The 27,692-nt window shown below is 42.5% G+C and overlaps 1 protein-coding gene across 2 annotated transcripts in view; it reads right to left on the bottom strand.

The window, feature by feature from the left end:
• LOC121636447 (E3 ubiquitin-protein ligase RNF123) overlaps nt 1–27,692 on the bottom strand; it is a 96,378-nt gene that overhangs the window by 61,738 nt on the left and 6,948 nt on the right. For both annotated transcript variants that reach the window (XM_041979963.1, XM_041979962.1), the window contains exons 4-28: nt 27,330–27,409; nt 27,150–27,247; nt 26,987–27,041; nt 25,158–25,243; nt 22,339–22,425; nt 22,197–22,264; nt 20,948–21,073; nt 20,583–20,697; nt 20,368–20,472; nt 18,068–18,193; nt 16,560–16,652; nt 16,400–16,473; nt 15,698–15,815; nt 14,227–14,326; nt 14,069–14,130; nt 13,659–13,730; nt 11,678–11,798; nt 10,684–10,785; nt 6,957–7,057; nt 6,607–6,802; nt 6,296–6,441; nt 3,217–3,300; nt 2,972–3,079; nt 2,722–2,899; nt 1,451–1,525 (exon numbers count right to left, since the gene is read on the bottom strand). In XM_041979963.1, the coding sequence (XP_041835897.1) occupies nt 1,451–1,525; nt 2,722–2,899; nt 2,972–3,079; nt 3,217–3,300; nt 6,296–6,441; nt 6,607–6,802; nt 6,957–7,057; nt 10,684–10,785; nt 11,678–11,798; nt 13,659–13,730; nt 14,069–14,130; nt 14,227–14,326; nt 15,698–15,815; nt 16,400–16,473; nt 16,560–16,652; nt 18,068–18,193; nt 20,368–20,472; nt 20,583–20,697; nt 20,948–21,073; nt 22,197–22,264; nt 22,339–22,425; nt 25,158–25,243; nt 26,987–27,041; nt 27,150–27,247; nt 27,330–27,409 (2,576 nt within the window). The remainder of the gene's footprint in view (nt 1–1,450; nt 1,526–2,721; nt 2,900–2,971; nt 3,080–3,216; nt 3,301–6,295; nt 6,442–6,606; nt 6,803–6,956; nt 7,058–10,683; nt 10,786–11,677; nt 11,799–13,658; nt 13,731–14,068; nt 14,131–14,226; nt 14,327–15,697; nt 15,816–16,399; nt 16,474–16,559; nt 16,653–18,067; nt 18,194–20,367; nt 20,473–20,582; nt 20,698–20,947; nt 21,074–22,196; nt 22,265–22,338; nt 22,426–25,157; nt 25,244–26,986; nt 27,042–27,149; nt 27,248–27,329; nt 27,410–27,692) is intronic.

The raw sequence follows: 27,692 nt of genomic DNA, 5'->3' as shown, positions 1-27,692 counted from the left end.
TGGCCCAACTGATGGCTGCAAAGCTGACACAACAGACTTGTCGAAGATAGGCAACATCTTGGTGAAAACACTGAATGATCTCAGCTTCCTACAGAAGTAGAGTCTAGTTTGTCCCTTCTTCTAGTTGCCTCTGTGTTGTATTTCCAGTCCAATATGTTGTCCAGCTGAACTCCACCACTCGTGATGCAGACTGTTTTATTTACTCATGTTCCTCTTGAAGTCAACAATCATCTCTGTTCAAGACGACGTGATTAACGTTTCCCCATCTCACAAATTGACCAGTTCTCTGTACTCAGCTTCTTGTCCATCACTGATACACCCACAACTGCAAAGTAATCAGAGTATTTCTGCAGATGACTGGAGATCGGTACCGGAAGTCGGATGTGAAAAGTGTGAAGAGAAATGGTGACAGTACAGTCCCTTGTGGTGCTCCAGTGCTGCTGACCATCATCTCAGACACACAGTCTCTGGTACCTCTTCTATTTCTATCTATCTATCTATCTACCTAGTTCTATCTAATAACAATAATAATCAATATTTAGTAAATATGATTTAGCATTTCTATTAGCTATATGTTAGCATAAATAACATATTAAAATATATAGTTTAATAGAAATTATAACCAAAACATAATTAACAAATTATATACAAATTAACAAATTGTCAAAATGCATTATAAATTAATTATAAATATTAATCATTTAAAAGAAAAAGTTCAATATTTATTCAAAATATACATTTTTTAAAATTGGTAAGATAAAGAAAAGGGAAAAAAGTCTCCTTCACCATCTCCTGTCACATCAGGAATTTATCAGGATTTATATTCTTTAACTGCATGTCCCTCCAACTGGTTCCCAGTACAACGTTCCCGTTAGGATCCAGTGTTTGTAGATGTTATACGTTCTTCCATCGCTCTAATGGATGATTTCAACTTAAATCTGCTTGTAAAAAAAAATCCAGCCTTCATCAGATTTCAGCACACGGATGGTTGTGGACTTTCTTCATTTCACCGAAGAACATTTTTATCTGGACGACCAGAATCTGTAGAAGCTGCTGACACTTCGACTGGACTTATGGCCACAAACGATCGATCCAAGCCCAGAACTAGAAACAGACCTGATTGATCCTCCTCTCAGCTTCACTCCTCCATCTTCAAGGTCGGTTTTTACTTTGTTTTATTGATTCCAGCTAAAGTTTGCTTTTATTGATAAACGGTTTGTTTACTCCAGAATGAGTTAGTGTGCACACTGCAGCTCCATGCACGTCCCCGGCTTCCTGATTTTCCTCTCAGGAGTTTCTGAATGAAGATCAGCAGTTTATCTTCATCATCATCAGGAAGCACTCTGATTAGAGGAAGGTGATCAATCACTGCAGCCTACAGGCTCCTGGAACACACACTCGAGCCAATATACACACTCACACACCAACACATACTCTAAATGTGTGTTACCTGTTCCAACAATGCGTGGATCTGCAAAGTGTTTGGCAAGGATAGCAGCGAGCTGAGTCAGCGTTTCTTCATAACCTGAAGAGGAAAAAACAGTTACAGGTGTGTTTGCTCATATGCAGAAAGATTAGCAGCTGAGTGTGCACGCGCTCACTGACCCTGAGGTGCATTCACTGACCTTGCATTTGACCAGGTTCTGTGCTTTCTAGCAGTGTGCATTAGATAGAGTTGTGGGCGGAGCCTATCTGAACCTGACATGTGAAACTTGTCATATCTCTGCAGCTCAGATGATTTTTATTTTAAAGGTGACTTCAGAACGGGGGGACGCTCTCCGTGTTTTTCTCTTTCTACTGCAGTTCTGATTTGAAACACTAGGTGTCAATGTTACTTATTTTGCCTTTAAACCTGGAAACACATAATCAGAAACTGACCAATCACAAGGAAGTACTTCCACATAATCATGCTGTATAGCAGGGGTGTAGAAGTAGAAGAAGAAGTAGAAGTACAAATATAAGCAGTAGTACAGTAGTAGAAGAAGTAGTAGTAGAAGAAGAAAACCTGGCTTGAGAGTTCAGACAACCACTTTAGGCACATTTATGCTCAACGCAGAAGACAGAGCAAAGGTGAACAGAGAAAACAATGTTAGCATGTTCGATGGTTAAGCGCATAATTTGGTCCGTTTTCGAGGAGTTAGCTATCCGCCGCTTGATGCTAAAGACAGAGCAATACCCCCGGAAATCGCAGGGGCAGTGCAACCAGCGACATAACCAAGCACATGCGACCAGCGAAAGAAACAAACCAGACAAGAAAGAAAAAGGATCAGGAAAGGAACAAAAAGCAGAATGAAGTCGAGCACAGCGACTGTAGAAATTTTACAAGCTTTTGAAGAAAGACATTATGCGAGTGTTTATGGTGTGGTGGGCGGTTGGAAATAACTTTATAGCGATGCATTTTCGCTGCCAAGCGGTGTGACGTCAGCTCGCAGGTGTGAACTCTGAACTCAGCACTGCCCGCTAGTGGAAGAATTGACTTAACAACCATGGCAACGCAAAAGACGCATGAAAGTATGAGGACGGTGACATATGACAACGTTTGAAACGGACATACGCATGGGAGCATATACGGGCCTTTAGTCCGAGTTCTCTGATTAGCTGCAGTCTGTTCTGACACTCAGCCAGAACCTGCTTCAAGGGTTCTACATGGTAGAGCCAAGCTGTTTCACAGATGAGGAACACTCAACATTTTAGTGACAGTTCTCAGAAAGTTCTTGGTACCTGGCAGTTCCTCCATGCTGTTGGCGGGGCTGAAGTAGTTCTTCAGGGCGCTGTAGGCATTCATGGCCACATTGAGGTAGAACTCTGGAGCAAAGGCGAACAGAGAACCGGTGTTGTCGGCGTGTTCGATGGTCCGAAGGCAAACACACAGCAACCAGTAGACGTCCAGCATCTTCTCCTGCAGACGTCAGAGAGCAGACAGTGAAGAAGACAAACCTCTGCAGAACATCTGATAGAGATGATGCTTCACCTTAGAGTAGATGGTGGCGTTGATCCAGGCCAGTCTGCGGCTCAGGTGGTTCAGCTTCTCTGAAAAAACCTTCTGGCTCTTCTGGAGCTCCTCCAGGATGTCCGCACGCTGCAAAAAAAAACCAACATGGAGTATTTTCTGGACTGGAGGATTCTGTCAGTAAACTGCTGCACATGTTGTTTTCTTCCTGATCTGTCAGAAAAACACCACCTAAACAGACAAGCACAGAGAACATGTGAGCTCACTCTGGCTGGGCATCGAGCGATCTTCTCCTCCGTGTCCTTCAGAGCCACGGCGTATTCATGCACGTCATCTGCGACCACCACCATCTACAGGAAACAGAGAAGTCATCGAACTGCAGTTCAGGAAAACAGCAGCATCTCCAATCAAAAGTAAGCACAGAGTTACAGAACGATGACGACCGGCAGTTCTGCTCCATCTGGTTCTAAATGAGAAACCCGCTGTAATAATAACAGAGAGGTCAGGAGGTGAGTTTCAACTGCAGGATGACAATCACTGACACATTAGGAAAAAACTTACAGAGATAAAATGTTGATTCAGGAAACAGGAACACATCCACAAGGACGTGAACGTCAATACACTGTGAATGTCAGCCATAACACAGCTACTTATTTATAAAGGATTTTAAAAATGAGGCGACCACAGAGCTGCAGAATGAAAGCGAAACAGAGATACGGGGTCAAAGGTTCCAGTGAATCGTTCATTGTTGGAGCTGCAGCTGAAAATCCTCCATCAGCTCTTAGTTTACATCCTGTTTCTGGAACAAATGAAACCCTGAGACAGACGGATCATCTGGGATCAGGTGTTCAGACAAAACAGAGGCGTTAAAAGAACCCAAACTGGAAACCAGAATCAGGAACAAGCTCTTATCTCTTGTACCAGTTAAAAACCAGACAGCGTGGTGAATGTGCAAAATGTATTGATGTGTTTCACAGTAGCTCTCTGGGAATGTTATTATATAGCATTTCCCCTACCGTTACATTATGGCCCCCCCACACACACACACACAGCGGACAGAATGGACAACGAAAAACCCGTCAACCTCCTCCATCAGACAAAAATATCAGCGCTTTCTGAACTCTTCTAGGAGGTGAAGATGGAAAGTGGTTCTTATGCTCTGATCTTACGCTGATGGCGGGAAGTCCATCGCAGGAACATGCGCAGGTAAACAAAAGCTTAATCTACTGTCACTGTAGTCATTTCTAAGGCGTACCGCATCCACAAGTGGATCAAATATTTTGTTGGTTTTCATTAAAGTCCACCACTGTCTGAGATCTGGTATTTAAGAATATTTAAAGCAATTCCACATCAACAAAACAGTCTTTGTTCATCAAGACATCTCAAAAGTTGAACTTTATCCTGTCCTGAGTGGTTTTTGTCTCAGCTATTCAGTCATTTATGGAAAATTAGCCTGCTGAGGTTTGGAAATGTGACTTCCCAGCTGAATGTAGCTGTCGTATGATGTATCATTTATTTTCTCATTATCATGTGTCATAATCACACTATAATACTGTAATGGGTATGCTTCTTGTTACAGCTAGAGGTCATGGATATGTGACTCAGCAGAGCTGATTTCAGGGTTGCTGAGATTTGCATCTGCTGTTTATTAAAAATGTTATGCAAGTCATATGTTTGAGACCAGAACTGATTAGTCAAAGTTGCATAATTACGACGTATGAGACAATATTGGAGACAATTTTACTGAGTCCAAGTTGTGTTTATGGTGTCCGTCAACTTCAAAGCCCCCCCAAAAACACTGGGTCATACTAGCAGCCGCCTGTGAGGAGGCCCCAAGCCCCCCGAGCCCCCACCCAACCAGACACACAGCAATCCCCACAACACCCAGACCACCAGGAACCCACAACTCACAGCTCCCCCGGACAGCACCTAATTGCTCGGAGCAGTGCAGTCACAATCTGCTGCCCCCACTGAGTGACTGAGCAAATCACAGTGGACCAGAGAGTTAACATCATCCAGCTGATGTTCAGAAGCAGACACTGTCTCATTACTGATGTAATCTGAAAGAAGATTCCTAAACTGGTTAATGCACAGATTATTTTTGCTTTTCCAATTCATGAGAAGGTCTCTTTGCAATACATAAGGTAGTGAGGACCAGTAATTGTCTTCTGAGGATCCTCTTCTTGTTGTTCCAGGATTCCTGCAAAAACCAGATTATCCCTCATACTGCGCGCCTGGAGATCGATCACCGTTTCTTTTATTTTTTTATTTTCTTCATGGAGTCGGATCATTCCCTCGGTGAGGGATTTCACCGACTCTCTGAGGCTCACGTTCTCTGCAGCCAGCGACCCAGAGACTTCCACAGCGGCTGAAACTCCGTGGAGAACTTCTAAAAAGCCCAAACGAGTGTCAAAGCTAACAAGATTTTTATCCATGGACGTGAGGATCTCCGAAGTGTCGTCTCCAGTGGGAGAGGTTGCTCCAGATGAGTCCTTCCGGCTTCTCTTGGAGCTTGAAGCGGCTTTGGGTGTGGAGGGAGTCGGGTTCGACCTGCCCATGACGATGTGGCTGAAGCACTCATCAATAAAGTTTGACAGACGGGTGAAATCCTGTACTTTCAACGAGACTTTTGATTATCTGCTTCAAGAAAAGTTTTAGATTAAATTGGTGAGATTGCTCTCAATGCGGTCTTTCCAATATATTAGATTTGAAGATTAAATGTTTTGATTCTTCATTGTGAATAATAGTAAAAACATATCGAGTCAGGTGGCGATCCAAATACTAGTTCTTCATTGTTAGCAGTGTTTATCTGGAGAGCAATTTGTCGCATCATTTAACAACTCTATTCACCATGTTGGAGCAACCCAGTTTTGTCTGAGTCATGAAACAAGATGAGTAAAACCGACCTCAAATTTAATGAACCTGGTAACTACAGGCCTGCAGACCACAATAGCCAAGCAAGCCTCGCTGAGGTGGACACCCTCAACAAGAGGTGTGAAGGTTTGCTAGAACGTTCTACGTGGATTAGACACAAAAATCTTCTTAAATTTGGTCTTAAGTTGTACTTGAGAAGTTTTTTTAAAAAACTCTCCGTCAGATTCATGAATGTTCCATTTTGGTGAACACCAATGTCTTCTTAACTAAGAACAAATCCAAGATGCGAAGATTTTGGTGAATGCCACAATTTTCATCAAATCTTTGTAAGTGGGATTTATGAACAAATTTGTTAGTAGGAGCAGTTGGTGAATGAGGAACATGGTCTGTAAGAACTCTGTTCTCACTTCTTGTCTGGTGATCAACACATTCTGGTGAAGCCGATGAAGAATCAGGTTAGGACAGACTCACCTTCCCCAGCTGCTGATGAACGCTTAGGTTGTACATCATCACGATTCCATCGATGATCTCCAGAAAAGACTTGTCTGTGATTGGCTGATCGGGCTCCTCATGGGGTCGCCCTAGCAACAGGCCGTCATTACTGTGGCTTCCTTCAACTTCAGGATAGAGAAGAAGTTAAACAACTGTTAGAAATCACACCTAGACCAGACCACAGTGACAACAAACTCAGGCTGGAGCTGCAGTGGTTTCGGTCCACATACATCAACGTGTCGATTATTGATCGGAAAGCTAGTTATCAATCGGTGAGCAAAACCACTTACTGTCATCCTCCGTGCGCTGCTCCACAGCTAGTGTTCGGACCTTTATTTTCTCCGGCTGAGTCAGCGGTCGTCTCGGTGTCATCAGGCTGACGGCGGCCGTGCTCAGGAACCGGTTGGCCCGACCCAGAGTGGGAGAGCTCAACCAGCTAGGCCTGGCCAGAGCTCCTCCAACAGCTGCTCCCCCACAGAACGGTCTCTGAGATAACAGAAACGAATCAGATCAATAACCTGGGTTAGAATCATGATTGTGCTCAGGGTGAGGACAGAAACTCTGGAAGTCCTTCAGGACAATCAACAGGAGCCAAGTTCTGGTGCAAATGCTGCCTCACTGACCCAACAGTTAATCCCACCTGTGTTGCTCCGCTCTCCTCATCCTCGTCCAAGTCATCCATTGAGGTGGTCTGAATCTCCGCAGGGTCGATGATGATGTTGGCTTTGGAGGCCAAATCATCTGGAAGACACAAATAAAGACGTTTGTCACATTAAATAGTGATCTCATCCAGCTGATTCATCATGAATCTTCATCAAAATGTCCAGTTCTACAACTTCAACACTGAGCTGAATTAAAGGTCTTCACCGTGGAGTTCAGAGGAAAAAGTGTAGAACGCTGCAGTGGAGACACGGTTGAACACAAAACCACCAACATCCTGGTGCCAGTAGAAAAAAGTTCTGAGAATCAACAGCATCAGAGTGTAGCGGTACCAAACCTTCAAACACATTCTCTGGTGGGAATTTAATCTGATCAGTTACCTGGTCAATATATCAGGTAAAGCATCTTCAAATCGACGATGATCGGGTTGAGGTTTCCAGAGCTGAGTGACTGGGAGCAAATTCTAACGATGAGGAGACGAAGAACGGCAAGAGCAGAGAACATTCAAGACGAGGAGGTGGTTGTACAGAAATCTGCATTTTCAGACGTCTCAGGAGTTCAAACCAAACATTCAGGTTTATTCTCCATAAATAAGAACAACTTGCTTTCACATCAAACCCGCGAACTTCCTGTTTGCTCCTGAAAATTGATGGTGAATTATTCTGATGTTTGGAGTCCTTTTGTTTTTCTGAAATTTATCATTTATTATCTTAGTATCTGCTCACTTCATTCGCATATAGAGGCAGATACCTAAAACCTAAAGCTAGTTTCTGTTTAGTTTGCTTGTTTTCAGCCTATTTTGTCATGTTTCCAACTAGTATCCAACCTTTTTTAATTAGTTTCCAGCCTGTTTTCAACAACTAAGTTTGTTTTTAATGTACTTTTAATTGCTTTCTCTGCACCCTGTTGTAATGCTTTTAATGTTTTATATACAGCACTTTGAATTGTCTTGTACATGAAATGTGCTATACAAATAAACTTGCCATGCCTTACTTTCCAAAGTTTTCCCTTTTCTAGCCAATTAGTTTCCAGCCCATTAAGAGAAGTGCCTGGAAAGTGGCTCATGCCTGAAGCAGTTGAAGCATGAAGCAGCATTAACTATTGACTAAGTACGCGAAGAGAACCCACGCATACGCGGGGAGAACATGCAAACTCCACACACAAAACCTCTCCCCACCCAAGGCTCAAACCAGCGACGCTCTTGCTGTGAGGCCACAGTGCTAACCACCACACCACTGTGCAGCCTATTTATTAATTAATCATAATTAATCGCAATTTACGACTATACCTGAAATAAGCCCGTTTTTACTGGATTGTATCAACATAAAGAGTCAATTCTTACAAATATTTTATGTTAACTGACCTTCACTTGGGCAAAAGTCAGTTGTCCAAGGGTCAGTAAATGCAGCATGTAATGTACTTTTATATGTTGTTCTGCATCATCTCTACCATGTTCTAGATCATAATGCAAAATTCATACAGCATCATCTCACCAACCGTCTCCATGGTGATAATATGTATCATAAAAAACCACCAGATATGCCGAGTCAAGTTAAACAGCCAATATTGATGAAGAATCAGTGACAAAACTGATGACCTGGATAAAAAAAAAAAATCTTTTTTTCATTCAAGTTTAAGTGTTTAAGTAATAAAAGTCCTACAGCAAAATCACCCAAAGTAAACAACCGTTGATAAAAAATATATCTATCATTGGCTGTTTGTGTAAATAACTACTGCTAAAAACAATACTCTGGGGTAAATATGTGCTGGTGTGAACCATGAACCACTAGTTTCCTCCTGAGCTGAACAATTAATGCAACAAGAGAGACGGTACAAGAGACAGAAAAGCCGATCAGCTGATCACCAACAGCCGTCATGACTTCATGATTCACGGAACAAGAGACAGAAAGGAGGAGACAAAATGCAGGAAAAGTAAAAAAAAAAAAATGCTGGAAACGTGCAGGTATGGAACCGTCTCCACATGAAAAGTGTGGGTACATCTTCCACGGGGGCAATGCCCGTATGTTGTTCCATGTTCTTTTTATAACCAAATCATCCATAGAGCCGGCCGGCTCTTCTTGCCTCTAGACAACTCCAAGTCCTGCCGTCATGACAGAGAAATGGCGGATGTACTGGGTTGTCATGCTGTGTATGTGTAACTGCATTAACAATATGAACGCAGTTAATTACATAAATTAGTTACCACCGTTAATGCTTTATTTTGGACAGCGCTAGTTGAAACCTATGGAGAGGCAGCATGACATGCTGCGGTATGTTGCGTCACATATAACACTTCCTCCCTTTGATTCACTGACCCCCAGTTGTAAAGCTCCACACCTAACTCCAAATCCATGCTCACACTACTACAAACAGACCGGAGTAACCATGGAAGCGGACCATGGTTCGCTTAAAGTGGACCAAACAGTGCCAGCTTGAAGGTAATTTCCTACAGAAATCAAAGACATGCTGGTTCTAGAGTCTTCATCAGTGATGATGACTGAGGTCTGCAGCGAGCGATGCAGCCTCCACCTTCGTCGCTGTTTTAAATCAAACCGTTGATGGAAAATGGAAATGAACGGCATGCTGCAGCAGGTAATTGATTTCTTTCTGGCTGTGAACGAGCAGCACACTGCTGAGTAGGCAAACCAAACATCAATTCACATCACACACCTGACACCCACATCTGCTGATGACAGCGAGAAAACACCATGCACCACTTCCTCAAACCCCAGCTGAGCTTCTGTGACTCACCACCAGCAGCCTCCTGGGGAAGCTGTTAAAAATTCATGATTGATTCTTCATCACAGGGCTGACAATTTGCTGTTTGCTCAGCTGCAGACTCAGACTTTACTAACTTACTGTATTTAAGTAGGTGTGGAAACACAAAGTTTGCAGTTTTACTACAGAAGAGTGTGAAGTAGAGGAGGTTCATGATATCTGGAGTGTTTCAGCAAGTTTATGGTGCAGAAACATGGAGCTGCTGTCAGCGGGAACAAGGGCAAATCATTTTAACACACTTGGGAATTGCACATGTTCCCCTGGACAAGAATGAAGGTGATGCTGTCTTTTAACACCTCATTAAAGTGCTCACACCAACTCCTCTATTTTCATGGACTTCAGCAATATGAAGCAGCTCAGCAGACGAACAAGTCTGGAAAAAGGTTATTTAACTTGGTTTTAGTTCTGTCAGACTAACTGACAGATAACTGAAGAGTAATCGATGGTTAACTAGGTCTAACTGCTTGCTACCTGGCGGCTAACTGATGGCTGACTGTTGACTAACAGCGGCAAACTGAAGATCTAAGTTACGGGTAACTGACATCTGACAGCATACTGACGGTTAACTGACGACTAACTGATGGCTAACTGATGGCTAACTGATGGTTCAATAATGGCTAATTGATGGCTTACTGATGGCTAACAAGCGCTAACTGATGGCTAACTAAGGCTAACTGAAGGCTAACTGACGAATAACGCATAACTGATGGTCAACCGACAGCTAACTGACAGCTAATTGATGACTGACTGATGGTTAACTGAGCGAGGAAACTGCAGTGATGGAGCACTGCGTCACATGACCAGTCCTCCTCAATCAGCTGATTTTTTTTTAACTTAAACTCAAATCTTTTTGCTTGATAATTCAATCCAGACACTGTCTTGATTTTAGCAAATTTATCAGCCTTTCTGCTGTAGGCAGACAGACCAACCTTTGAGAGTCTTCTTGAGATGAGACAGGAGCCCCCCAAGTCTCTGCAGGTCAAAGTAGTCCACCATCCCATTGTAGAAGAGCTGGGGAGGGACGTAGGCTTCTGGAGATAGAGAAAGGGGATTGAGACGGTGCTATCAGAGACAACACATCAAACACAACTTTAATGAGACTTTTCCTTTAGCACAACACAGGATTTAATTAACCACAGTCTGAACTTAACTGGACAGATCCAATATAACAAACAGAACCAGAATCACTGCTTCTGAAGTTATTAGAATCCATTTTACAACCTGAACCAAACCTGTTAAAACTCTGTTAAAACTGTCTCTGATGGAGGAGGAGGATGATACCTGAAAACTAACAGAAAGCTTCACTAAAACGTTTGTTTTCATGGAAACATCATAACTTGTCATCAGTGAAGACAAACTGCAGCTTCATTATGTTGTTAAAACAAATGTTTCCTCCAGGTGTTTCCAGGTATTTCCAGGTTTCAGGACTTCAGCTGCTGTTATAGAACAGTTCTGACTCACTTGATCCTGAACCAGAAACCAAAAACCCATCTGAGCTGTACAATTAAATTCAGATAAAGCCGAGGTTATCAACCTCAGAGATCAGGTCCGTCAGGAAGTCAGAACCTCAGCTTCTTCAGTGCTGCCCTGGTCCCAGAGCAGCACTGAAAGACCAGTCCAGTTACACCATCTGAAGTGGAACTCCTTAAAAGTCCTGACCTGAACCACCCCCAGATCCCACATCACACAGAGTCTCAGACAGACCCCATCATCACCCGCTGATGGTAACAGGAGTTTCTGGAAGTCTTCTGAGTTGTCCTCCAGTTCAAAAAGTGCTGTATAAATAAGGTTAAATTTATTACGTTTCTGTCAGAGACAGACAGGACATCTGTTCCACTGGTCTGGGTGGCCGCCGCCACCCCCGTGATCAGAATATGGTGGTTACTTTAACCTCCACTCGCTCTCTCTCTCGGCGGTCCATACCTTCACTACTCAGACTGCTAGGAGTCTTCCTGCTTCCTTCGTCCCAGCAGACTCTGACAGCCGTGATGAGGCGGTGCAGGAAACACACCATGTATTCTGGAGGACACAGAGCTGTGGGGTGCTGCACACACATACACACACAAACACATGTAAACAAACAAACACACACAAACAAACAAAGATGTCATCTGAGTGATACAAAAAATACAGAGCTCTTGTTGCTGTATTTCTCAGTTCAGATTAACGGACCGCAGTGAACACATGGACTGGTTACACTGAGATAAACAGACCACAATATTAATTATTTGGTTCTGATACTGAGATAAATGGACCACAGGGAACACATCAGCTGGTGGTTGTAACCATGGGAGTAGAATTGGGTCGGGACAGTACGGACATTTCCCAAGGAAAGGAAAGGAGGACATCAAGAGTTATTTTGGAGAGTTAACATAAAAGCTTAGGTCACAAATAAATAGCAAATTATTTTCTCAGCTACTAATTAATAATGGTGATAATAGTCATTAAGTACTCTTTTTCCTTAACATACATCAATGTGTTATTTTGTCAGGTGACAGAATAGAAGCTGCAGGTAGTTCAGAGACAGGAGGAGATGATGAGGAAGGTGGAGAGGAAGGTGAGCTTTGGTTCTCTGAGCTGTGACTTGGTCTGTATCAGGGCTACTCAATTCAGTCCCGCGAGGGCCGCAATTCTACAGGTTTTCAATCCATTTATTTTAGTCAGGTGTGATGGAGCAGGGAAACATTGAAAACCCTTGTATGACCAAATTAAAGAACCCTGGTCTATATAATAATCTAAAATTTAATCAAAGTCGTAATATGGCATACTGCCATACTTGAACTTCACATAATATTGTACAGACTGAAAGACGTTTTGTTTGGGACAGAAAGCTGCAAGAAAATGAACCACAATGATTTTAATATATTTTAAAATTAAAAATAGAATAATAATGATGGAAAAATTAACATTTCCTCTAATATCACAAATTCCAGGCAATCCCACTGAGTTAAAATGATCACTTAAATCACTTATAGATTTCTTGCTTTGATTAAAGTACATTTCTGTGAATTCACCATAATGCAAACAGCTTTCTTGTCTGGAAAATATTGATTTGAAACAAATATACCAACAAATGTCTTTAACTCATAAAAATCACAGAAAAAATTAAGTTCAACAATCCTGTATTCAGTTTAATAAAAAACAACAAAAAACTTATTGGCAATCTGAATAGATGATTTGGATTATAAACTTCTGACTGCTCATATTGAAAAAGTCCAACAAACTTTACATTTTTATCACCACCGCACAGTTTATTCCACCGTCATCGACATTCCCGGGTAAAACCAGGGCCTTCCGGTCTCACAGACTCACGTGATAATACAGAAAGCAGGAATTCAACAATCTCCCTCTTTCTTAAAAAAATAAAATCTCTTTTTTTAAAAACAACATTTAAGTAATACCCTAAGTTTGCCATGTAAACAGAAACTTTATAAAAAAGAAAAATTGCACACATGCATATATGATGAAAATAACTTCACTGAGCCCTTACCCCCTCATCTAGGGTTTTCAGTACAAGAGGTGAAGCACCTCTTTTACTCAAGCAGTCAGCGAGTTGTGACTTTGCATCTGACCAACACATCTCTTTGATTTTGTAGGAGTTCTTTGATACCGCTCATTTCTAACCTGAGTGTCTTTTCTGTGACCTGTTCTGTAGATAGAGCAACAAACAGGGAGTGGTTATCAGTGACACAGATAAGAGGCAGTATGTTCAGATCAGCTTTACCTGCGGTGAGCTCAGAATAGTGTGTAGTGTAGCACATCGCATTGCCAATACCATCTGACACGGCAAGAGTTTCTCCTGCCAGCATGCTTCTCATTACACATCTGAATCTTTTAGATTGCCAAAACAGGAGGGTGAACTTTCCAGTTTTCCCCACAAGAGCAATGAAAGAACTGGTCTTACCCCTCTGTTGCTGGCATTCTCCTGCAGAAACTTCCTGAACTTGTTAAGAAAGATGTAGCGGGAAGCTTCCCCCTGAAAGAGACAAGAGACGTTACTTTAAGCTGAGGCAGAATGGGTCAGATATCATGGGGTTAAGACAGAACCCTGACACGTCCTCTCTGAGTGGACCGTCATCAGAACCCTGACAAGTCTTTTCATCCTGTCTATCAGCTGAGGAAGATCAGACCTCGGATCAGTGAAGCAGCTGCTCACGAACTCCATCTGAACCCTCCAACATCCAGCTGACACAGAACAGAACCAGTCCATCCTCCTAAACAGTCCCCATTAGCTGGAGTCCAGTTGTATAGGGAGCCTCCAACAGAATCCAGGCTTTATAAATCCAGCTCTGCTGCTGGAATATCAAGACGTACCGTAGTTTTGTCTTTGTTATTGAGCAGCAGCCTCAGGATCTGCACCTGCAGCTCTTCCACCACTAAAAAGACATAGAGGTGAAACCAACAAGACATCAGAGAACAGAACGTCTTTAAACCCTCTGCAGGAAAACATTAAGATTAATTTCTGTTCAGACCTTCTATCCTCTTCTTCAGCCTCTGGCAACCTCTCTCATAGGCTCGACGCCGCAGGCGCTCATCTGCACTTTCATCTTTGGACTCGCGTTCATCTTTACCCTGCAGAACAAACAAGAAGCAGTCAGAACCGATCCGAACTGTGTGAGAGAGCTGGAATATCAGAGAACATTTAAAACCAGAATCAGATCCCAATAAGAGGATCAGAGACTAGAGTCAGTCTGAATCTGAAGACCAACTGAAACACCTGTGGATTTATATGAAGACAGAAAGAAGCAAACATGATTAATTTTATCATTTTTTCCATCTTTGACCTAAAATATTCCATAGAAACTTGGTTCTGTGACACTTTTCCCACTCTGTAACGTTCCCATTCTTCTCCGAACACTTCCAAGACAATCTAATGGTCAGGATACCGAGTGATGAAGAGTTATTTTGTCCCATTCTTTGTGCAAACATTGATCTGGGATCTGATCCCCATACCATCACAAAACAATGACATTGGTTGAAGGATGTTGATTTTGGACCAAACCATCATCACTGTGAGCCGTTTTTTTTGTTTAATGCTGCATTAAAAATGTTCTGATTGGTCAGAATAAACCTGCGAATATTACATCATCTCCTAGAGTCCACCTTAAAGTGTAACTATACCCCCTACTTTTTGCATAACTCCACCCTCTGCAGAATTTGAAAAGTGCCTGAAACTGAAAGGTGTGGGGTGATCAGGGAGAGGAGAGTGGGCGGGTCAGGATACACAGGCAGAAATGATTGACAGACAGCAGATCAGCTCACTGGCAAGATGCAAGATTCACAAAGCAGCTAGGCCACAGAGCGGTCTTTGAGGTGGAAGACTTTTCCCCTCCAGAATCTCCTCAGCTACACATGAACAAGTTGGTCCTGAAGCGTATCAGTCTGAGCCATTAGCGCTGTTAGCTGGCCTGTCAGCAGCTCCAGCAGCTCTGGAAAGCTGTGGAGACTCGCGGCAGGTTGTGGCAGCTGCAGGAAGTGCTGCTAAAAGTTGCTGCTGCTACGATTTGAGCTGCTGTCTGTTGCAAGATGAGGATCAGCAGGTCAATAATAAAGTCCAGTTAGGGTTACTCTGTGGAGTTTGGAAGTCTGAAACTAGCAAATCTACACCATATAATTTCACATCCCTTCATATGCGTTGGTGGCCGTGGTTTTTTATGCCTGCTAGACGATGACCGTCTATCTGCATCTGGAGGAAGGAGCTGTGGGGTTTTTAAAATTTCCTCGTGACCTAGCTAACCTCTCTTTGTTACGAAAAACAGCATTACGAGCCATTTTTTACCCACAAAATCACGTTATTAAAATAAATTTTAAAAATACCAATTTTTTTCAACAGTTTATGTGATTTTCATCACAGTTAAGTAATACTGTGTTTTTTTCAGCTCAGAAAACACATTTTTGTGTGTTGTGCACTAACCCTTAAATCAACAGGTGAGTCTGTTTTACCTCCTTGTCAAAGTGTGTGGGCCACCAGGTGGTGGGGATGAGCTCCTCAAGCCCCGCCTCCTTCACTCTCAGAGGAGTCTTGATGTAGAAAAACACAACTGAGCGCAGAACATCGAACGTAATGTCTGTTAAGGAGAAAACATGGACAAGTTGGAGGTGTTTCTTCCTGGATCTGGTACTGCTGAAGATTTGATACGATCTGTTGGTTTCCTTAGCTAGGCATGAACACAGTTATTATAACCTGGACTAATGTGGATCCTATAACGGTTGGATTTAACTGGATTATATTTGGACGATTATGAACTGGACTGAATTGGACTGTGTTTGTAAGTGACTTGAGATGACTGTTGTGTTGTATAAATGAAGACGAATTTTATCTAAATAAATTGAACTCAACTGATTTAAATTGCATTGAACGGAAGTGAACTCAAATAAAATTGGACTAATTTAATTTAAATAAACTGAGCTGAACTGAAATTAAATTAACAGCATTAGACTTAATTTAATTTTACTGAACTGGTCTGGACTGAACTGAACTGGCTTGAATTGAATTAAACTGAACTAAACTAAATTTAAATTAGCTAAATATAACTGAATTTATCTAAACTGGATTTTACTGAACTGAACTGAACTGAATTGAAATTAAATGAACTTCAGTCCGAGCAATTTCCAGCTCAGCGTTCAGGTGAAGCAGAAGGATATAAGACGTTGTTCAGCAGGTACTTCCTGGACTTCTCATGGCGAAGGATGGCGGTGGTCAAGCGCAGGTAGTGGATCTGAAACACAAGCGAGCACACACACACACACACAGATCAGTACTGGGACTGGTGGGAATGACCTGGATGAATGAAACTGGAGGTACCTGGAAGCCGAGGTCTGGGATGATTGGGGAGAAGCGGTACGCCCTCAGCAGTGACATCATCAGCTGCTTCAGACACTCGTTCACCTCGTAGTCCTGCAGAGGAGACAGACAGATGACAGAGAGGTCCATCTGAGTCCAGACGGTCACGTTTCTGAACTTTTGTGTTTGTAGTCGTCCAGTTGGAGGATCTTACAAACATTCAGAACCTGGTTCTGGGTTTTTTGCATGAACTGCTGACAGCAGTGTTTCTGTTGTTGGAGCTCTGCACCAGAACCAGAACTATTTAGCAGGTTCGATATTCAGGTTATCTCCTGGTTATCTGCTTTAACCAACTCCAACTCTAGTTACCAACTCAGTCATCAACCAGGTGTTCTGAATCTGTTGTGAAACTAAGCAGCCATTTGGGGCCACCAGGACACCCCTAGTGCACCGGAGATGTCAATATATCTTGATTTAAAAGGAAAAACAGTAATATACCATTGAATAATTTCAATAAAACTAGTAATACACACAAAAACTCTATTTCATTCTGGCTGCGTGACATATAGTACTGGTTTAATCTATTCCTGCTGCAGGCTACTGCCTCTTTCATTCAGTGTATGTGCAGGGTTTTGTACCACAGAGAGCTCTTGAACCTCTGAGGTTCACTAACATAAGAAGCTGAGGACAAATCAGGTACAGTTTCGTGGTTTTAAGCTAATTTATAACGGAAGATTGCGGTTTTCTGGTAAACTTGTTTAAATATCTCCTGATGTTTTCTATTATTTTCAAATACAACTTCATAAAATATTTTTAAAAATTAATAACAGACCATTTTTCTAAGGTTAAAAACCATACTGGTATTATTGTAGCCAATTACAAATAATACAAATGAATGGCCGTGTTACATTTACAGCGTATGAACTGATCAAACGCCAGTAATAGCAGAGTACCAAAAGTGCTGTGGTGGTCAGAGTTCAAACAAATCAAATTCTGCTGAGGACCCCATAAAGACTCAGGCTGGTCCTGGTCTACTTTAATGGGCATTAATATCTGCTTCCAGCTGGGAGGGACAGTGGAGTGAGGAGCTGTTTGGGATGGGGAGGGTCCTACAGCTGCACTGCTGCTCATTGAAAAGGAGAAAGAACAATATCTCTCCAATAACACCAGAAAAAGTCGATAGATTTGTCACTTTTTAGGAAAAGTCACCAAAGGGATCTGAACACTCACTAAATATAGCGGCAACACAGCAAGTTACCAGCTTTTCCCATACCTGCACAGGTGTATGAGCGGTCAAAACAATTCAACAATTCATGATGCTTAAAGTCCTAAGCTGAACCTGAAGTAACCTCGATGAGACCCTGATCCTGGTTCAGAGTTCAAACTGATTCATCCTTAAACCCTCATTTTTCAGCTATGTGGATAAAATAGTAGACTCTCATCTCAGCAGTTATTCGGGTGGTCATGTTTCTGTACAGATGCTGAGGCTGACTCGGCATCACCATGGTAACCAAATGTTTAATATTTACCTCCATCAACAACCAGAAGAGGTCCAGCAGCTGCTGAATAAGTGGATGTTCGTCCACGGAGCCTCCTCCCTCCAGGATCCCCAACAGGAAGTTCATCAGGACGTCCTCCACCAGGTACACCTTACACTGCAGACACACACACCAACCCAACTGTCACCGCCTCCACCAACACAACACAGATAAACCACTGACAACCATGTGACGGGAGGTCTCGTTGTGAAGCTAATCTTGAACTGGAGGTGTCTTCTCATCCTGCTTCATGAAGACGTTTAGTCAATGCAGCAAACATGGAGAAAAGACAACACAAGGGTCATGTGACTTTTCTCAGATGGAAAAAAACTGAATCAAATTGAGTAGATTGTTATCAGATTTTTTAATTTTTATTCTGAGCACAGCTAGCACTTCATCAACTGATTTTTCACTTTGAGGAAATAAAAACAGGAAGGAAGTTGTTTTTCTGATTGACTCCCAGTACGAGGCAAGACAAACGCTGCCCTCTGCTGGTGTCATGGAGGCGCAAACATCAAACTTGTTTTATAAATAAAGTTTTAAGAAATAGTCTGAAATTAAAGAAAAAGTTCAGCTGTGAAGGATCCAGAGTTGTGGACTGAGACTCACTCAGCAGATCCAGAGACGTCTTTGTTTCTGATCTGATTTTTCTTTTCTGGATATGATAAAACACTGATGTTAAAGGTCTAGTTTTATTCTTATTTCATGTTATATCGCAGCAGAGAATTTGTTTAAATCAGTTGGGCTGTAACTGTTGTTTCTTTTTGTATTTTATTTTATTTATGCTCTTACATTTCTCCATTCACCTGGTCCACTTGCACTAACTTTGATTCTTTGATTCTAAGTACTTTTATATCTTATTTATAATTATTCTTTGGTCATTTGTATATTTTGCATGCTTCGTCGTTTTGCTTTAACATTCACTGCTGTAACTTCTAATTCCCCAGCTTGGGATCAATAATGTCCATCCGTCCATCCATCCATCCGTCCGTCTATCCTTCCATCCAAATTTATATTATATGTAATTTAAATTCCAAACATCAGTCAGCATACAACCAGGACATTTTTTACAAGCTGAAACAGATTAACTCAGCGGTTCTGGATCTCTGAGCCAATCCAGAAGGTTCGTCTGGTTTCTGTGTTGGACACAACTCTGGTTTTTATCAAATTTACGTTGGAGGTGTTTTCCTTCTGACGACCACCAGGTAGAGACAAAGTGACAGAAACGTCTCTAACTTTAACATATTAGATCATGAATATTCTGCTGTGGTGCTTGAGCGCTGCTCTCCTGCAGGATTTAGATGTTTCTCTGCTTCCACCCTTTAATCCCCATCTATATTATCAGATAAACGTCCTAAACAGACATCTCAAAGTAAATGAACAAAGTAGCCGCAATTATCAGGTTCATCTTCAAGGTCTTGGTGTTTAGGGACATCTAAGCCCCTCAAAGAATGAATTCCCAGTGTAAAATACATTATGTTGTGGCTGTTACTATGCCTGAGTAAATTACAATAAAACGGGAGAACTGTTTTTACCTATCTACCAGAACAACAAACTAACAATAAGTCCATAAAGATAAATGTTATTGATCACCTTCAGACACCAAATCATTTTTAAACATTAATATTTGACCTAAAATAAACTTTCAGCCTGGTGTTGGGAACTTTAGGGTCTAAACTTTGAGCTGCAGCTAAAAATAAATTATTGTTCTTACAGTAGCTGATTATATAATTTTTTCAGCCCTTATGAGAAGACTGTGAACCGATTAAGCCCCAGGGGACTTTGGGGGGGTTTCTGCTCTAAAATGACAAAAACCCAAAAATAATTGGTAATTTCTCTGTAATAAAAAGGTTTGTGTAAACCATCTTGGTATGAAAATAAAGCTAATACTGGTGAGATGTAATCAGAGGTGAAAGCATCACCATGGATACCACTGCATTACAGTGAATGAGGATGGAACACAGGAAAAAAATCTTTTGTATTTAACCACTTTGTAAATTTGCTGGGGACATTTGGGATTAAGAAGTTAGGTTCTCCACCAGCTTGTTGGTGACCCTTGAATCTGAATCAGCCCTGTTGAAACCTGCAGGACAGTGACCCTAAAGCACCAGAACTTGACGTCAGTGGAATAGATGATCCATAAGGGGCTCAACACAAAGACAATATGATCATTTACCAGTTCTTCAAGTTCTGCATTTTCTTCTTCTGTGGTGGATCGCCACCATCTTAATAACGTTCTGAAATTTTCTTTTAATAAATCAGACATTTAAAGAATAATCAGGCCTCCTCACCATGAGGGGAGCGAAGTGGTTGAAGATGTGAGCCATAGTGATGAGGATGGTCGGCTCTCCATGAAGCCTCCATGCTGCAGAGTCCTTCTCCAGCAGCTTCTCCTCCTGCAGATAGAAGAGACCACGTTAACAGCACAGCAAACTCTGACAGTAAACTGGAAGTATACCAGCTAATGAAACCGGATCAATCTGTCGGCAACAGTGTTGGATCCCACCTGAGCATCGATGCCGGTGGACAGGACGTTCTTAATGTAACCCAGCAGCTTGTGAGCCTTGGTCAGGTCTGCAGCCGGGGGGTCCTGGAGGGGCAGGTATCCATCGACGGGGTACGTGAGACACACCCGGGTTAAAGATGTTTCCTTTACAGTTGGTTTAAAGCAGAGCAGTAGTGACAGGACCTTCTGGTCAAACACCATAACAACAAGACGACCTCTGACCTCCTCCAGCTCCTCTGACTAATACAAAGATGAAATTAATCTGGTTTAATGTGTAGAAGTTTCAGGCTGTTTCTGCTTCCAGCAGCTCAGGAGCATGTCTCCCATTAGAGACAAACTAATCCAACCCTGATATGAAAGGATATCTGAGCGGCCTGCTGCCGAAGTTAAAGGCCACCGACTCTTTGAAGGAGAGGCTGATGGCGGGGAAGTAGGCGACACCGGGACCCATCTTGATGTTGGTGAAGGCGGTGCCCAAAGACTGGCCATTCCTGAGGACAGAGCAGAAGTTCAGCCTGAAGCGTCCACCGTCTTTACTCAGCTCAGTGGAGATAAATTAGACACATGTAGCGACAGGAGGGAGGAACATTAACTCAGAAACCATCAGTGAATTTCCGCTTCATCTGGAGTTATTCAGACCAACATCCTGTTCAGAGTCCGTCACTCAGTCCTACTTTAATCTGTTTTGTGATTGGTCAGCTGATATTTTGCCCTCCCACCTTTTTTTATTTTCCTATTGCTGTTCAATCAGGTGATTCAGATTTACTGAAGGTTAGCTGTGGGGTGCTTCAAGTTTCTGTGCTGGGCTGTAAATGACTATTCTACATAAATAAATGTATCTTAGGTTTTAAAAATCTGCTGATGCCATGAATTAATATTTCTCTAACAAAAGTTTGGAACATCTGACAACAGTGTCAGAGATGTGGTTTGATTAAAAATAAATTAAAAAATAAATTAGCATTTAATTATGGTAAAATGAGATTAGTAACATTCAGTAACAAAACTATAAAAAGAAATGAGGTAAAAATCGTGATGAAAGGTGTTAGATAGAGTGTATATAACCATTTGTTTGGGTGTGATAATTGACTAAATTATTTTGTAAAAAGAATTATGTAAAAACCCATCACAATATTGTGTAGAACTAAAGATACATTGATATATATCTTTAGATATAATTCTCCCTCAAAGTTCCTTTCATCACCTAATGTGTGGCGGTCAGGGGGAAGAATGTGTCAAACCAATAATAATCCAGATTATTTGCTGCAGAAGACTCATCAACACATCAGATTATTATGAACCAACAAATCTGGTGGTAAACAAAAATAAAAATGACTTACATTATTATTATTATTATTATTATTATACGTTTAACTACAGGATCTGAAGCCATTCAGCTCAAGGAGATTACATGTTCTGATAATTAGAACAGCTTTAGGACACGTCAACTCATGATGATGTCACCAGGATTCCCGTTTGGATCAAGTCTTCAGGCTTTAAATCGACTGAAATTCATTAAATATTTTCTGGAAGCACAATGGTTCTGTCAGGTCTGCAGGCAGCTAGCTTAGTTAGCTTAGCATGAAGACTGGAAACAGAAACTGAGTGAGGACTTACAGGCAGAACGTGATGGTTCCTTCATCCAGGTCAATCAGACAGCTGACGATGTCCCCGGCCGCCCACGACTGTGAGGAGAAACACGTCAACATGTGCTAAACACACACACGCAAAACACACCTGCACACGTGTGCAGCTTCACCTTTCCATAGTTGGTGGTTGTCACGTTCCACTTCCTCACTCTGTTCCCATCGTAAGCGTACGAGTCCGGAGTGTCGCCCACTCCCTCCTGCACACACAACCACCATCCGTTTGATTCTCTCACAAACGTGTTCAGGTTTATCTTCAGCTCGTCACACATAGGCCACATGACCAATAACAAAACAAAAACATTTTTAACTCGTTTTTTTCAATATTTTAACACACTCTATTAGTACTGGTTCACACAACATCATAATGGTTCATATTGGTTCATACCAGTTCATATTGGTTCATTTAGCTTCATACTGGTTTATACTGAAAATTGTTTTTAATTTCTGTTCTGATCTGAATTTGCCGGTTTAAATCGGCCTTGATTGAAACCACGTTGGGAACGTGGTTCAGCGGGAAACTGTTTGAGGGGGGACCTTTTCACTGCCACACCACTAAACATGCAGCAGAGGAGCTCTGTTACTGGAGTATTGGTGGAAAGTACAAGTACTTTGTTGCTTTATTGAAGTACGTTTTTTATGTATCTGTACTTAAGTAGATTTAGTTAAGGATACTTTTGACTTTTACTTTACTACACTGTACAGCAAATACCTTTATTCTCTACTCCACTACATTTATACATTGCGCTGCGTTACACGTTACAGTCACATTGCAGCTTTTATTGTTTGTTTGTCTTATCCTTCATAGACTGTATAAAAGAACCGTCCTCTCACAAACCGGTAACCTGCATGAAACTCTCCGAGAGGGAGGGGAGGGGAGGGGGGAATAACGCTCTCTGGGTTTTTCTCTTTCGACTGCAGTTCTGATTTGAAACACTAGGTGTCAATGCTACTTATTCTGCCTTTAAATTATTATTATACGATTCCTAAGAAAGCTGCAGAAAATTCCATTGAACAAAAGGGCTATCTGATGGGAAATTGGTCCAATAAATCAATCAAAACAGGCAGGTAATCTTCCTCCAATGACATCAGTGTGTACCCGCAGCAACACCACCGGTGGTAAAACATCCTAAATGGATTCTGGAGGAGTGGGATTCCCAAATGCTTGGGCAGAAAATGGCAAAAATCACAGTGCATTAGGGCCGATTGGTTTGCTTGGTGCTGATACCTGTGCAGAGAAAACTAACTAAACTTGCCAGTTTAGCAAAGACGTTCCAGCCCATACCACGGATGTGTGTATAAATATATAAGCGGGTGTAAGCGGCTGGGTAGCTCAGTGAGTAAGTCATCCGACAAGGGAACACGAGACATACCGGCTCAGACGTCGCCCGGTCAAACAAGGCCTGCGTCAGGTGCTGGGGAACCAGAGCACCCTGGCGAGAAGTGGGCTACTGGAACAAGATGGAAATGGACGAGAGGCAAGAACAAGGCTCTGTTGGAATGTTACTACTCCAGTGACCCTAGTCAGAGGGGTTACATGCAGAGAATGTGGGAAATATGGAATCTTCGAAACCCACAATCAACACTCACTGTCAAACAACTAGTAGCTCAACGTTCCAACATCCACAGACGGCAACTGCTATCACAGCTTGAGATTGACGAGGTACAACACAAATGCTACGGCAAGGGGGAGCCAGGACGTCAGGTCAGGGGGGAGTTAACAACAACTCTCCATCCAGAGATTGGGTACGAAGCCCCAATAAGTACAATCACGCTGCGCAAGGCAGCGACTGACCTAAGAGATAAGACCATGGCAAAAATGAACATCAGGCAAACCCGACGCCAATTACTGAGGCTGAGTGGCGCACCACAGGAAAGTCTCCTGGAAGATGTGAATGAGGCTTTGAGAACGATTCCTACAATGACCATCACTGAAACCAATGAGCTGATCTACACCTCAGCAGCAGTGACCCTTGAGGTGCTTGGCCATCAACCAAAGAGCAACCATAAAGATACATATCCACCATGGAAGAGGAGGTTGGAGGCTAAAATCAAGGCAGCTTGGAGAGAAGTGAGCCAACTATCAAAGCTCCAGAAAGGTGCAATGAAAAAACAGGTACCCAGGAGGTACAGCCAGATACCCATACCTGAAGCACTAGAAACTGCCAAACAATGATTCCAAGCCTTGGCCACCCACCTAAAGAGGTACATGAGAGAAATTGAAGCAAGGCGAATAAACCGGCTGTTCTCAACTCAACCAGCTAAAGTGTACTCTCAGTGGCAGGGCAATAACAACAGGGCAGACCCACCAAGGCTGGAGACTGAGCAATGCTGGAAAAGCATATGGGAGAAAGAGGCATCGCACAACAGCGGTGCACAGTGGCTGATGGATCTAAGAGCAGACCACAGCAACCTCCCTGAACAAGAACCAGTAACCATCACAGTGGCAGACATTCAACATTGGGACCCACCCTGAATGGCTAACTAAAGGCAGGACGATCCTGATCCAGAGGCCAATAACCTGTCTCCCCACCACATGGAAGATCATGTCAGGCATCATAGCGGCTAAGGTAAGTGGGCACATGGATCGATACATCAGCACAACACAGAAGGGCAAAGGAAGGAGCAAAACACCAGCTGCTAGTAGATAGAACAGTCGCTCAGGACTGCAGAACCAGGAATGCCAATCTTTTCATTGCTTGGATTCAGCAAGACGAGTGGCTACAGCAGATCACAGGACAAACCTCAGACATCTCAGTCCAGAAGAGTGCAGTCCTAGGAAGAGCAAAGATACTGCACAGAACCCTCAAGCTCCCAGGCCTCTGGTAGAGGACCTGAGCTTGGATAGATGAGACCGCCCACGGAATGCGAGGGGACAATTTTTTTTATTTTTATTTTTTATGTATGTGTGTGTGTGCGCGTGTGTGCGTACCTCCTGGTTGAAGCGACAGTTCAAAGTACACCAGCCGATCTGCATCAGACCCTGGGATGATATCAGAACCTCGTAGGCCCATTTCCCTGCAGACACACAGGAGCTTCAGTCTGAATGGTGTTTGTTATTTATGCAGAATTAAGAAAACTTGAAGATGGAACAGAAAACTTATCATATATATCATATATCTCCAGAGGGAAACTATAATGTTACAACAGGATGTTTAAAAATGGAAATAATAATAATAACTAATTCATTCTGCAAAGCTGATTGAACTCTTCAGCACAGACTTATAGAAGACATTAAACATATTGGTGCAGACACTGAATGATCTCTGCTTCCTCAAGAAGGCGAGTCTGCTCTGTCCTATCTTCTAGATCAGTGTTTCTCAATCCTGGTCCTCAGGGACCAAGTCCAAGTTCTTTGCAAGGCTGCTAATGAGCCATTAATTTGAATCAGGTGTGTTAAAGATGAATACCTCTAAAACAGTGGTCCCCGAGGACCAGGATTGAGAAACACTGTTCTAGATGCTTCTGTGTTGCATTTCCAGTCTATGTCTGTTGTCTAGCTGAACTCCAAGGTACTTGTATTCATTCCTCCACCACCTCCACCTCTTTTCCCAGGATGTAAATGGTGCTTTGTTTACTCATGATTCTCCTAAAATGTACAATAATCTCTTTTGTTCTGTTTGTATTCAAGATGAGGTGATTATTTCTGCACCATCTAACAAACCAAAAGCAGTCTCTGCAATACTTTCATGATGCGAGATACAGGGAGGGGCAACTACGGTCCTTGAGGGCTGCAGTCCTGTAAGTTTTAAAAGTTTCCCTACTCCATCACACCTGATTCAAATTAAATTGTTCTCCTCCTGAACAGCTTGTTGCCAAGTTCTGCCCAAGTATGTTGACCCATTAATCCAGTGTTTCTCAGTCTGTCTGTCCTGCATGTTTTAGATGTTTCCACACTTTAACATGCCTGACTGAAATTAATGGCTCATCAGCAGGCTTGCAAAAAACTTGACGAGCAATTCAAATAATCTGAATCAGGTGTGCTGGAGTTGGAAACATCCAAAACCTGCGGGACTATGGCCGTTGAGGACAGACTTGCCCACCCGTTACTCCTCTGTAGTCAGTTAGTTGGTACACAGTTGGGTCTTTTAGGTACTGGAACAAGGCGTAATGTCTCCTAAAGCACAGGAACCTTTTCCTGATTCCGACTAATGCTGAAAAGGTGCTGAAGAATCCAGCATAGTTGTTCTGAGCAGGTTTTCAGAATCCTGGGGCTGACACCACCTTAACCTGCAGCCTTGCTCTGGTTCAGTCTCTCCAGTTCTCTGCATGAGACAGACAGGTTAGAGGTGGAGGCAGAGGAGGTCTCAGTAGGTTCTGATGATGTTATGAGAGCTAGGTTCAACGTCCTGTTCACTGTAGGACAATGGTCGCTCAGCTATGAAGCTCTGTAGAGGAACCGATCAGAATATAGCAGCTACCTGCAACAGTTACAAACACTGAGGCCGAGCTGGGCCTTCAGAGGCTACTACAAAGAAAAGTAAAGGTTGTAGAGCATCAGTATCTCTGGCCAGGTTTGGGGAGATCTCAAAGAAGCAGATTATGAAACCAAAACACAAGAATCTACAGATAAACGAGAAGATCAGCCTCAGAGATGAAAACATCTGACTGGGATTATCTTGTTTGTTTAATGATGGCTCTGAGGCCCAGAAGACCTGCACCCCAAGGTGAAAATTAATTCTGCACTTCAATTTCTACATCGTTGTTCTGCACACAAATAGTTTGATGTGTTTATCTTCACTTTCATAGTAAGTGGTTTACCTTTAAAAACACATGTGGTGGCTCTGATGGAGCTGAAGTTGCTGTGGCCGATGACCTGCAGAAACATGGTACAAAACATCCGTCAGTGTATAAAAGTGTTTCACCATCTCCACCAGCTATCATCCATCTCCACCAGCTTTCATCCATCCCTACCAGCCCTTACCCCCAGCAGGTCATCATCTACAAACAGGAGTCCCTCAAAGCCGCTGGTGTGATCCAGAACCACGGGTTGTGGACCCAGACGACCCTCGACATTCTGATCTGGAGACATAAACATTGATGAAGGTTCCCATCATCGGGTTCCTCTGCATAAACATCTCCGCTAATCAGATTGTTCCTTTACCTTTGCCCTCTTCACCATCTTCTCCCTCTGACAGCAGCTTCTCCAAGTGAGTCCCCAGATCCTGGAATCCAAGAGGTTTCCTGCACACACACACGAAGAGGAAAACTTGATTCAGAACAAACGCTCAAAGCAAACATGATTAAGCATATGACCTGGAAACATGGCTGAATAAAACAGGGCAGAATCCTCACTTAAAAAAAGAACCATCAGAGTTCTGCTGACTGACTGGTTCTGTTCTGACCCAGGTAGCTGTTTAAAGTTCTGGAGCCAGAAACCCAAACTGAGCATGTGCAAATAGTTCTATCTAAACTAGGCGGAAATACTCAGGTGATAACACTTTAACAACCAGACTGGATCAATAAC

This window comes from Melanotaenia boesemani, chromosome 3 (genome assembly GCF_017639745.1).
Source record: "Melanotaenia boesemani isolate fMelBoe1 chromosome 3, fMelBoe1.pri, whole genome shotgun sequence".
NCBI classification, from domain to species: domain Eukaryota; kingdom Metazoa; phylum Chordata; class Actinopteri; order Atheriniformes; family Melanotaeniidae; genus Melanotaenia; species Melanotaenia boesemani.
This window is presented reverse-complemented; position numbering and strand designations above follow the sequence as displayed.